General features: G+C 40.7%; 1 protein-coding gene across 7 annotated transcripts in view; it reads right to left on the minus strand.

The window, feature by feature from the left end:
• Positions 1-13335, minus strand: part of NOX1 (NADPH oxidase 1) — a 182202-nt gene that overhangs the window by 44779 nt on the left and 124088 nt on the right. For all 7 annotated transcript variants that reach the window (XM_056541281.1, XM_056541279.1, XM_056541285.1 and 4 more), the window contains one exon: positions 12516-12697. In XM_056541281.1, coding sequence (XP_056397256.1) covers positions 12516-12697 — 182 coding nt within the window. The remainder of the gene's footprint in view (positions 1-12515; positions 12698-13335) is intronic.

The following is a 13335-nucleotide window of genomic DNA, read 5'->3' on the forward strand; positions in this document are numbered from 1 at the left end:
AAATAACTTCATATGTAAACAGATACTTGATGCATAGCAACTATTAGAACGAATGACTGACTAATATCCAACTATCAGAGTTTCCTGATGTTTAATTTTTAATTAAAATTGTAATCATATACCGCAATACATCTGGGTCTTTCAGATATTCCCATCCAGTGTTTGTAAAAATCAGTTATTTAGTATTCTTCCTGTGCGTTCCAAGTCTTTGGAACGCATAGTAGTTTTCTGGGTGCGATAGTGAGGCTTACGCATACGCAGTGTGGGAAAGGCCTACTGCGCATGCGACATCCTCCGGCCATGTTTTAAGCTTTGCATTCCATTGCGGTGAGATGCATTGATGCACTCCGAATAATGGAGCGCATGGACGATATGTGCAAGTGCGCTACGTTACTTCTTATTATTTATTGCGCATGCAATATATATATATATATACACATATTTGTTTTGGCCTTTGGAAAGTTTGTGTTCCATTGCGGTGAGACACATGGATGCGCTCCCAGCAGTGGAATACCTTGACGATTTACGCATATGCGTCACGTCACTTCCGGGATGAATCTCGGACAAAAGTAAACGCCGGAACCATGCGGCTAAACGGAACATGTGTGCAAGTATACATCAGATGAGCGATTTTGTATGTTGGATATAAATACTGGTCATAGTCATTCCTTCTTTGGCATGCATCGGATACACATGTACCCCTGCATGTGGGAGTTGTGGAACAGCGGGAGGTGTCATGTAACGTGTGATGTCCACCCCCATATGCAGGCTTATGTTTTATGAGCTATGACTTTACAAAACCTCCTGAGGAACCCCGGTACCCATCTAAATCTGGGAGGAAATGCGGTTAGAGGTTAGAGGTATTGTGAACCTCCCATGCATTATATGAGGTCATGAGAGTATATATCTCCTTTTCACATTAATCATTTTTTATACATCTTTTGATATCTATTTGTACTAAATGATTGTTTTTGTATCTATTGTATTTGCATGCACCCACTGGTGAGATTAGAGAATTTGTAAAACCTCATGTATATATTGTATTTCTCTGACATGAGGTTATAGGAATCTACACGGAATATATGGATTTTTTTCTCACAGTGGTGATCATTTTTATATTTGTCTACTATTTGGTATATGCCTACAACATTAGTTATAAGGTATGATGATGCATCATCATAGGGGTGTTATATATATATACACCTTATTAGGGAGTGGACAGCCATCGTTTTGAAGTGGGGGCACCTCCTCCGCTGTTAGGTAGGGGCAGGCCTCTTCTATAGGAGATAGTGTGAGGGATAGAGTTGTAAAATTGTTAATTCATCCATACTATTCATCCCCACTTCAGATCCTTGTATCAATGAAAAGGAAGATAATTGTCTGCCACTCCTGCAGTAACGGGAGTGTATATTTTTATAGCATCTTTTTTATACTCACCTGTCCTTGTCATTTGTAGAACTCATTATATGGATCTAAATTATCTCACCCTTATAGGATACATCATTAATCTCTTTTGATATGTTATACTATGCTGGTAACTTTTTAATTGCAAATAAATAAATGTTATGTTAACTATCCTAATATAAACTGGGAGACTGAGACCTGTGAATCTCATAAAGGAAACAGGTTTCTGACAATAGCTAAAGACAATTATCTGTCCCAAATGGTGCACGGCCCAACCAGACTGGGCGCGCTACTAGACTTGAAGGGGTATTCCAGGATTTTATCTTTTATTTGACTATGCTACAGGGGCTGTAAAGTTAGTGTAGTTAATAATAATGTACCTGTGTGTGACTTTTTTTTCACAATTCTTATGTAATTTTTACTCCAATATTTAATTTTTAACAGCATACAAAATTACTGTTGTCTCACATTTTTCCCAGGTTGCAATGCGGCCGAGACCTGACCTCACTAGTCAGCTGATGACAGGGAGCCTGTCTGCTTCAATGGGTGGAGCGATCGCTTGGTGGGAGAGAGATCAATCTGCAACTAATGCAACAGCTGTAGGCAAGAGATGCTATTTTGGAATATCTTGATACAAATAAATGTATGACTCCATATCAGCATGGCTTTATGAGGGATCGGTCCTGTCAAACTAACCTCATCAGCTTTTATGAGGAGGTGAGCTCCAGACTGGACCATGGGCAATTGCTGGATGTCGTATATCTGGATTTTTCCAAAGCATTTGATACGGTTTCACATAAACGGTTGGTGCATAAAATGAGAAGGATTAGGCTGGGGAGAATATGTGTAAGTGGGTTTAGTAACTGGCTCAGTGATAGGAAACAGAGGGTGGTTATTAATGGTACTTATTCTGATTTGGTGACTGTAACTAGGGGGGTACCACAGGAGTCAGTATTGGGTCCTGTCCTATTTAATATATTCATTAATAGAGAACAGGGCACTGTTACAAATGGATCTGGATAAGTTGGAGGCTTGGGCTGGGAAGTGGCAGATGAGGTTCAACACTGATAAGTGTAGAAAGAAAGAAAGAAAACTCTAAAAGGAAATACCAATTCAAAAAAATCTAGCCACGGTGTTATGGTAATTTCACAACATTTAGCCACAAGACAAGCACAGATCCTTCCTAATCATGTCCATTACTGTCTGCCATGTACGTACTAAAATCACCTTATGGTTGATAACCCCTTTAACATTGACCAACAGACCTGACAGAGTAACTAATGTGCAGGTAGAAGGATACCTAGGGAATAGTGATAATAATATAATACATTATAACTTATTCTGCAATAAGGGAACCTCGCAAGGGGGCCACAAATCAATGAACTTTAGGAAAGAAAAGTTTGATCAACTCACAGAAGCCCTTAACAATATAAAATGGGATAATGTCCTCAATAAATAAAAGGGTCAGGAATAAAAGAAAAATGTGGATGAATAAAAAAAAAATGTGGATGAATAAAAATGTTAAAGGGGTACTCCGGCGCTAAGACATCTTATCCCCTATCCAAAGGATAGGGGATAAGATGCCTGACCGCAGGAGTCCCGTCTCTGGGGACCCCCGTGATCTTTCATGCAGCACCCCGTTACCATCAGCCCCCGGAGCATGTTCGCTCCGGGTCTGATGACTGCAGATCACGGGGCTGGAGTATTGTGACGTCACGACTCCGCCCCGTGTCACATCATGCTCTTCTCCGTCAATGCAAGCCTATGGGAGGGGGCATGCCAATATTTAAAAAGGGGTCAAAAGGTGACCCTGGGAATTATAGACCTGTTAGTTTAACCTCTGTTGTATGAAAATTGTTTAAGGGTTTTCTAAGAGATAATATTTTGGAGTATCTTGATAAAAATAAATGTACGACCCCCACATCATCATGGGTTTATGAGGTATCGGTCCTGTCAAACTAACCTGATCAGCTTTTATGAGGTGGTGAGTTACAGGGGGAATCGCTGGATGTCATATATATGGATTTTTCCAAGGCATTTGATAAGGTGCCACATAAAAGTTTGGTACATAAAATGAGAAGGATTGGGCTGGGGGAGAATGTGTTTAAGTGGGTAAGTAACTGGCTCAGTGATTGGAAAAAGAGGGTGGTTATAAATGGTACTTATTCTGATTGGGTGACTGTTACTAGTGGGGTACCACAGGGGTCAGACTTGGGTCCTATTCCATTTCATATATTAATTAATGAACTTGTAGATGCGGTTGAATAGTAAAGTAGCAATCTTTGCAGATGATACTAAACTCTGTAAAGTGGTCAACACAATAGAGGACAGTGAACTGTTACAAATGGATCTGGATAGGTTGGAGGAGATGAGGTTCAACACTGATAAATGTAAGGTAATGCACGTGGGGAAGAAAAATCCAGGATGGGATTATGTATTAAATGGGAGGACAATTAGGACAACGGACATGGAAAAGGACTTAGGAGTCTTAGTTAACAGTAAATTTAGCTGTAGCAACAAGTGTCGGGTAGCTGCTGCCAAGGCAAATAAAATCATGGGGTGCATCAATAGGGGCATAGATGCCCATGACAAGGAAATTATTCTACCACTGTACCACTCACTAGCCAGACCACACATGGAATACTTTGCGCAGTACTGGGAACCAGTGTACAAGATAGATATAGTGGAGCTAGAGAGGGTTCAAAGACGGGCAACCAGGGTAATACAGGGAAGAGGAGGACTACAGTACCCAGAAAGATTATCAGAATTTGGGTTATTTAGTTTAGAAAAAAGAAGGCTTAGGGGTGACCTAGTAACTATGTATAAATATATCAGGAGAGATCTCTCCCATGATCTATAGAGACAGAACATTGATCCAGGGATTTTGTCAGGGACCGACCGAAGGATAGGGAGAGAGAGCCCTAAACTGACCCTAAAACCACTTTCCCTGCCTACTTGCCCATCCACCCTAACCGGTGAATCGACAACTGGGCGCCGGTCCCTTCCTGAACTAAAGTGCAGGGGCCTAAAAAAACACATACTAATAAATATTCGGTCACAAACCAGAAACATAACAGGAACATAGAACTCTATAACAGATTAAATTCAGAGGACACAGATCAGTGAGCAGCACAGGGGACACTATGGATCAGCGATCATGAACAGAGGGCACTATAGATCAGCCGACATGAACAGAGGAATCAGTGGTAATTAACAGAGGACACTATAGATCAGTAGTCATGTACATAACTCCAGAGCTCTGAATAAAGAACTAATAAACATAGAGTTCAAAATACCAGACAGGATAACAGATAAGTTTACAGTCTTTAGGAACAGACAGGAATATAGTATAATCCCCCAGAACATCCAGTAGACACAAAGTCCCCATGAACCAGAAACAGGGATCTATTGCTAATCAGGAATATTCGCATTCCCTGTGCAAAACCTCCAGTAGACATAAAGTCCACATGGACAGGTAATAGGGATGCCTAGATACACAGGATATATTTATAGAACACTGTTCACACTGAACACAAGACAGGAATAATAACAATCCCTTCAGAACACCTCCAATAGACAAGAAGTCCCATGGAGCGGTAACAGGGATGCCTAGATACACAGGATAAAAGAAAAAAAACTCTAAGAGAAGGAGCTATCTCATAAATTCCGAATGACTAGTGTATTAACATAACCGTACTTTAATAATATTAGCCTTTTTCAATTGCAGATGTAAGGTCTACACAGTACATGGCTACTATATATAGTCAAAAAAGCTGCCAAAAGCAGGAGAGAGCAGGGGGTGTGATAAGCCCAAAGTGCTCCGAAAAAAACCATTGCAATAAATAAAAAGAGAAAAGCAAACTGAACATTCAGTGTAAAATCAGAAAGAATTAATATCTATGCATATTAAATAGTGAAATGTGCGGTTTTAAAAGAGACATCATATAAGTAAATTTCATCATTGCATAAGTTATACCGGATGTAGTTGAGTTGAAGTTCTTCCGGACTAATAAAAAGAAAATTCTTAATCATAAAATTGTATTAATGTTAAAAGTGCAGCACGGCAAATGTGATAAAACTATAAGGAGCAGCAGTGAAACTCCTTTTAAAAAATGTACAAAATAGCTTATAATGTGAGCGTACAGTCCAAGGAAATGTGTGAACGTAAGGGGAATAGATTTTTATGAATGAAACAGTGAGTAACGTAATGAGATCAAAGTGTTTGTAAACATAGTAGCTGAATGGGCTGACGCGGCAACGGGAGATGTTTGAAGCAGCGGCCCTATGACAGATCTTACTGGCACATGCAAATCGATCAACTCCGAAATTGAGGGGAAAAAAGGAGACAGCGGCACCGTGCACGCATATGGAGGTCCGGGAAAGGGATCCCCTGGAGGCACGTAATGGTGAGTATTAGTTATTATTTAAGAGGCAAGAGATAATTGTAAATGTGTAGTTAAATACAAAGTGGGATCGCAAACAAGCACGGGTCTATTGGCATCCTCTGTTGGATTACTAGAAAGGAAAAAAAGGGGATTTTAATAAAGTGTTGTGAAGGCATCTAAAGTCTGTGATTATTATCATTATAATTAGATTATCTTTGAATGACACTGATGATAAAAGCAATAATATGAGAATAGTACACAAAAATTTTAATATAAAAGTATAAATAATTATACTGCTATGAAATATACCGTATTGTTCGCCCTATAGGACGCACCGGCATATAAGACACACCCAATTTTAAAGGTGCAAAATGTAGAAAAAAAAATTTCTACACCCAACAGTGATCTTCAACCTGCGGACCTCCAGATGTCGCTACGCACGCCGCTCCTATTGGATGACGGGACGGCGTGCGCGGCGACGTGATGACTTCGAAGGAGAGCGCCGGCCATGCAGGGAATCCCGGCACGGAGCAGACACCGAGGAGGCAGGTAAGGTCCCTCCCGGTGTCCTTTAAGCTGTTCCGGACGCCGCGATTTCACCGCGGAGGTCCCGAACAGCCCGACTGAGCAGCCGGGTTAGTGTCACTTTCCCTTCAGAAGCGGCGTTGGGGTCGGGTCCGCGCTGCTTCAGGCCTCCGGTGTGGCGTCCCCTGGGTCGTTGCTATGCGCTGCACAGCGCGGCGCAATGACGAGTGACGTCACTCGTCATTGCGTCTCGCAGCGCATAGCAATGACGCAGGGGACGCCACACCGTAGGCCTGAAGCAGCGCGGACCCGACCCCGGCAACAGGTAATTATACAACCGGGGATTGGGGAGGCAATGGGGCAGCGGCGCCGGCAATGGGTGCCGCTGCCCCTTCTCTCCCCCTGTCTGTCAGCGCCGGCAATGGGGCAGCGACACTGATAGACAGGGGGCGAGAAGGGGCAGCGGCGCCGATAGCCAGGGGGAGAGAAGCGGCGGCAGCAGGGCTCTAGACCACAGGAAAGGCAGGGGGAGAGAAGCGGGCAGCGACGGCCTCTCTCCCCCTGCCTTTCCTGGGGGCTTCTCCAGGGTAAGAAACAGGGTATCAGGGTATAAACACGCACACACAGCACCCTCATTTTACCAAGGATATTTGGGTAAAAAACTTTTTTAACCCAAATATCCTTGGTAAAATGAGGGTGTGTGTTATAGGCCGGTGCGTGGTATACCCCGATAAATACGGTATTTAAGACTCTCTATCAGCATTTCCATATTCTACAGTATTTCCCAGAACAATTTTACCTCTTTCGTTTAGCTATAATAGTTTGTAACATTTATTTTACTAGTAAGCTTCTTTCATCCTTCCACAGTGGGAGATGTCCTAGTGAACCATGGGGGGTATTTATCAATGGATTTATGTGTTTTTTTCCCATAATTTTGGTGCAATTCTTTGGCGCATTCTCTCCACTGTCATTTTTTAAACTTGCTCAAAATCACACGGTCCTGTGTGGGATTTTTGATTTGGTCAGCAATTCATCATTTGCCCCAACCGATCTTTGGCACAATTTTGAGCCTTTAGGGTTTGTTTTTTTTGCGCAATTCACCCCCAAGAAATTTTGTACATGGAAAACACCCATAACAATGTCAGAAAATGTAAAGGCGTCAAAATACATTAAAATATTTTTTTGTGAAAGCAGCGACACCTCCGGAGCAGCGCACTACTATCCTGCAACATGGTTGTCTCTGAGGGACCTTCACCCTCCATTGAGCCAGCATTGGACATGGCCACACAGGTTCAGGAAAGGTAAGAACTAAAGGTAACCAAAAAAAAAATAAACACTCGAGTTAAAAATAAAATCCATTTCATACGGTGGCCACAAAAGAAAATAACTCATGTCGCTTGCTGATATACTGCAGGAGGGATTCTGTAATGGCTGCTCTACAGGGTAAAATACGCATCCTCTGTGGTGGTAAGTTCTGTGAAAAAGACGCTGTGAACAGCTGATTTCAGCGTTTGCACCAAAATTACTAACAACGTGCGTCAAATGATAAATTTGGTGCAGGTCCGCAAAAACCAAAGTGAAAAAAAAAGGGTAGAGGAAACTGTCAACAGGCAAAATTGATAAATACCCCCCATGTCCTGAGGATTAAAGGACGAGCTTGAAAAAAGCAAGAGCTTCTCTGCTAGTTTTTTTTAATTCTAGAATCTACTTTGGACAATTCCTCCAGAATACATATTTTCGGGTCTAATGTTACCTCTTGATATGATCTATTATAAATTTCTGACTCAACTCCATCCCATAATCTCATGACCTTAGGGCACTTCCAAATCATATGAACGAAATATTCCCCTTGCATATTTCAAGTTTGACAGTTATCTTGCCTGATTCTCATCCTTAAGACTCTTAAGTTAAGAGACTATTTGGTGAATAGTACAATTGATGTAGAATTCTCAACTGTCTATTGTCTATATCCCTTTAATATGCTCCTTCAATCTGCTGAAGTGATTTGGCCTAACATTTTCCCCTAAGTATTAAAGGGGTTATCCAGGAATAAAAAAAATAGAGCACATTTCTTTCAAAAACTACTCCCTGTCTGTCTTCAGGTTGGGGGTGGTTTAGCAGCTTGGTTCCATTGAAGTGAATGGAGCAAAGTTGTCCACAACATTCCACACCCAACCTGGAGACAGAGAGGGAGCGGTTCTTGAAAAAAAATTTGCTCCGTTTTTCGATTCCTGGATAACCTGTTTAAATTACCGAATTTCACATTTTCCACCTGTTTTCTAGACAAATCTTAGTTCGTTTGTGTGCACAGAGACACACTTCTTGTTAACAGAGCAAAGAACATAATTCGTTACTTCATATCTAAAACTATGTTTTGAGTCTATACCATATTCTTCTTGAATATCAGAAAAACTCTTTAAATTTCCATTCTGAAAAAAGGGCTCAACCTATATAACCCAATGCTTGCGCCAAAATGCTGTATAATTAAATTCTTAAAAGTTTATACTATCTTAAATTGGAGAACAAGGGGTACTACCCTTAACTGAAAATATTTCTAATAGTTCCAAAATATGTGATCCTAATCCGTACTTCTGTGTAACAAAATAATTCAAAGAAGCCCCTCCTGAGCCAGAAATGTACCACAATTGTGCTACCATGTAGTAATCCCTAAAGTTTGGCACTGCCAGGCCATCTACTTCCCTAGTCAAACACACAAAACATTCTTTATCTTATCTTTTTCCTTTCCCATAGCAGTTTGTTCAGCAATTTATCAATTTTTTTCCCTCCGGAAGATGGATTGGGGATGTGTTTCTAAAATCCAAATTTTAAGGTAGGAGTATTCCAGGAATTTTTCCTATTTGACTGTGCTACAGGGGCTATAAAATTAGCCTAGTTCATAATATTGTGCATGTAACTGTAATGGTCTCGAAAATTTTATACCCTGTTCCAAATTATTATGCAAATTCTATTTAAGTGTCAAAGGGAAAAACAAAATATTTGTTTTTGCCAGGTGAGCCCAATTTAAGGAAAAACTACAAAAGGTGGGTGTTCCATCTTATTAAGCAGAGCTCCATTTTCAAGCAATATGGGGAAGAAAAAAAGACCTCTCTGCTGCCAAAAAGAGTGAAATAGTTCAATGCCTTGGACGAGGTGAAAACATTAGATATTTTGCGAAAACTTAAAGGGGTACTCCGGTGAAAAACTTATATATTATATAAATCAACTTAGAAAGTTAAACAGATATGTAAATTACTTCTATTAAAAAATCTCAAGTTCAATGGATGCAAGACTTGTGAAGCTGCTATCAAATAAGGGGTCCTATGTTAAAATGCAAATGTTTAAAAAGATAAAATGTTGTTAAAAGCTTTTGATTTCAGTAAATATGCTGCAAACACAACAAATTACAATTTTCAGTTCTTTACAACCTATAGAGTGTTTTGAAATTTACTGTGCATAATAATTTGGAACAGTGATTGTAAAAAAAAAAAAAAAAAATACTGTCTGTTATCATTAGGAGGTTTGTTCAATAAAATTAGAATTTTACTCTTAATAGTTGATAACATGAGAACTATGCTGACTGTTACTTATATGAATTACAGTATTTATCGGGGTATACCACGCACCGGCCTATAATACGCACCCTCATTTTACCAAGGATATTTGGGTAAAAAAAAAGTTTTTTACCCAAATATCCTTGGTAAAATGAGGGTGCGTGTGTGTGCATGCGTACACCCCGATACACCCCCAGGAAAGGCAGGGGGAGAGAGGCCGTCGCTGCCCGCTTCTCTCCCCCTGCCTTTCCTGGGGTCTAGAGCCCTGCTGCCGCCACTTCTCTCCCGCTGGCTATCTGCGTTGCTGCCCGTTCTCTCCCCCTGACTATCGGTGCCGTCATTGCGCCGTGCAGTGCATAGCAACGACGCATGGGACGCACACATGAGGCCTGAAGCAGCGCAGACCCGACCCCGGCAACAGGTAATTATACTACCGGGGATGGGGGAGGCAACGGGGCAGCGGTGTCGGCAATGGGTGCCACTGCCCCTTCTCTCCCCCTGTCTGTCGGTGGCGCTGCCCCATTGCCAGCGCCGCTTCTCTCCCCCTGGTTATCGGCGCCGGCAATGGGGCAGCGGCACCGATAGCCAAGGGGAGAGAACGGGCAGCGGCACCGATAGCCAGGGGGAGAGAAGAGCCGGCAGCAGGGTCCTAGACCCCAGGACAGGCAGGGGCAGAGAAGCCGGCAGCGGTGGCGGTCTCTGCACCTGCAAAGCCGCTGCAGTTCATTGATTTAAAGCGCCCGCTTTAAATCATTGAACTGCAGCGGCTTATCGGCGTACAACACGCAGGTAGACTTTAGGCTAAAAATTTTAGCCTAAAAAGTGCGTGTTATCCGCCGATAAATACGGTATTTAGGTAAATGAGAAAAATATAATTTGCATAATAATTTGGAACAGGGAGTATGTGATCTTTTTCCCAGTGTTTATCTTTAGCAGCATACAAAATAAGTGTCGTTTTCCCAGGTTGCAGTGTGGCCCGAGATATTACATGACTAGTCAGGTGTTGAAAGGTAGCCTGTCTGCTTCAATGGGTGTGCCAACTGCTGGAAGAGGAAATCATTTTATGCCCTTTATGGTAAAAATTACATGTTCTCTTTATTCTGTAGGTTAGTGTGATTAAAACAAAACCAAATTTATATAGTTTTTCTATTATTTTGAAACTTGATTTAGCAAAATTAATGTGCTTAAAATTCTCCACTTCTGACCCCTAAAAGTTTATAATTTTTCTGTATATGGGGCTATTTGATGGCAATTTTTTTGTGCCCTAATCTGTAGTATTTATGGGGGAGATTTATCAAAACCTGTCCAGAGGAAAAGTTGCTGAGTTACCCATAGAAACCAATCAGAGCACTTCTTTCATTTTTCAAAGGCCTTTTGCAAAAATGAAAGTAGCAATCTGATTATTTGCTATGGGCAACTCAACAGCTTTTCCTTTGGACAGGTTTTGATAAATCTCCCCCTATGTTTTCTATGGGTACCATTATTGTTTTGATGGGACTGTTTGATCACTTTTTATATTTTTTTATTTATTTATGATGGGACCAAAAATCAGCATTTTTGGCATTTTTTTTTTTAACGTTTATGCCATTGACCATATGGGATAGTTTACATTATATTTTAATAGTTTGGACAATTAAGCACACAGCGATACCAAATATGTTCATTTTTTTCTATTTTATTCTGATGTCTGACAAACATAGGGGGAAATTTAATAAAACCTGTCTGGTTCATTTTTCAGAGGCCTTTTTAAAAATGAAAGAAGCAATCTGAGTTTGTATGGGCAACCCAACAACTTTTCCTCTGGACATGTTTTGATAAATCTCCCCCATAGTTCAGCAGACTCTCCACTAGTCACACATTGGCTTATGCAAATTCAGTCTTGTGCTTTACTACGGGCACCACAGAAATACAAGGATGAAGTAGCACAGGTCACAGCAAGTCTTTGCAAATTGTTTTCATCTCAAGTGCCAGGATGCCATATGCAATCTTGTGCTTTCTTGCTGATGCCACAACCAGAGTCAGCTCCTACAGCAGCACCAAAATCAGTCACAGTGATCCACTGCAGCACCTAGGGATCTACAGCCATGTCGGCAGTCAGGGAGGGGAGAAACCAGGTGGCTACATCCGTCCTCCAGCGATACCCATCCTTGATGACCATAATTTACAGTTACATCATGGTGACCTCACAAACAACAGGGATTTGGGTTTCTGCTGTGACGGCCATGCAACCTCTTAGAATAAAAACTCATTTCTAAGTGGTGTGGGATAATTGAATATCTTTAAGCCTAAGCCAATTGGTTTTAAAAGTTTATTTATCCCACAGCTCACCATAGAGCTAAGTAATTTATGGTAAATTAAAACATATTTCTCATAAATCTACATCAATAGAAAAGAAAAGAAGAAAAATTGGCCCTGGAATTCCCAAAATAGGATGTCGATTAAAGAGATATTGTGGGCAGTATTAATATTTTTTTTATTAATGTTAATAAATTGTGCTCAGGCAGGTGCTAAAAAGAAAAAAAAAATACTATAACTATTGCTCCCTGTTGCCACTGTTAGCAGAGTCAGGGACGGCAAGTAAATAGTGCTGGGTATTGTAACTAGTCAACTGAAAGCAAAGCTTCTTTTAGATGTGAAGTACCATACTCACCCCACTCCATGAATCAGGAGGCCCGCAAAGAAGATAATAAACAGGTGGTGAGTGTACCAAAAAACCTCAAAATAGCACCTGCGGATAAACTCCGTTGATGAGGTGATCATAAGTATGAGTGCCAGTGTGATCACCACGCCTGTTACACCAGCAATGGTAGTGAAACAAATATAAGACTGTGTCTGCAAAAGAAAAGAGAGAGAATAAATATGAGTCTGCAAGAAAAATATCTGAAATACTGAGATGACTTTTGCTAGTTTCTTCAAGTTGTAAATAAAATATTTGTTGTGTAATGTTTGTAAGGGATACTTATACAACTTAACCCCTAAGGACACAGCCCATTTTGGCCTTAAAGGGGTTATTCAGGAATCGAAAAACAGAGCCAGTTCCTTTCAAAAACCTCTTCCCTTCTGTCTCCAGGTTCGGTGTGGTTCTGCAGCTCAGTTCCATTGAAGTGAATGGAGCAAAGTTATAATACCACACCCAACCTAGAGACAGACAGGGAAGGTTTTTAAAAAAAAGAAATTATCTCTGTTTTTTGATTCCTGGATAACCCCTATAGGGACACATACAATTTTATTTTTGCATTTTCGTTTTTTTCCTTCTCGCCTTCTAAAAATCAAAATCTTTTATTTCTCCATCCAAAGAACCCATATGGGGGCTTGTTTTTGCATGACCAATTGTCCTTTGTCATGACATCACTCATTTTACCATAAAAGGTATGGCACAACAAAAAAAATATATTATTTGTGTGGGGAAATGGAAAGCAAAACCGCAATTTTGCAAATTTTGGAAGGTTTCGTTTTCACGCTGTAAAATG

Source organism: Hyla sarda, chromosome 9 (genome assembly GCF_029499605.1).
Source record: "Hyla sarda isolate aHylSar1 chromosome 9, aHylSar1.hap1, whole genome shotgun sequence".
In the NCBI taxonomy this organism is placed as follows: domain Eukaryota; kingdom Metazoa; phylum Chordata; class Amphibia; order Anura; family Hylidae; genus Hyla; species Hyla sarda.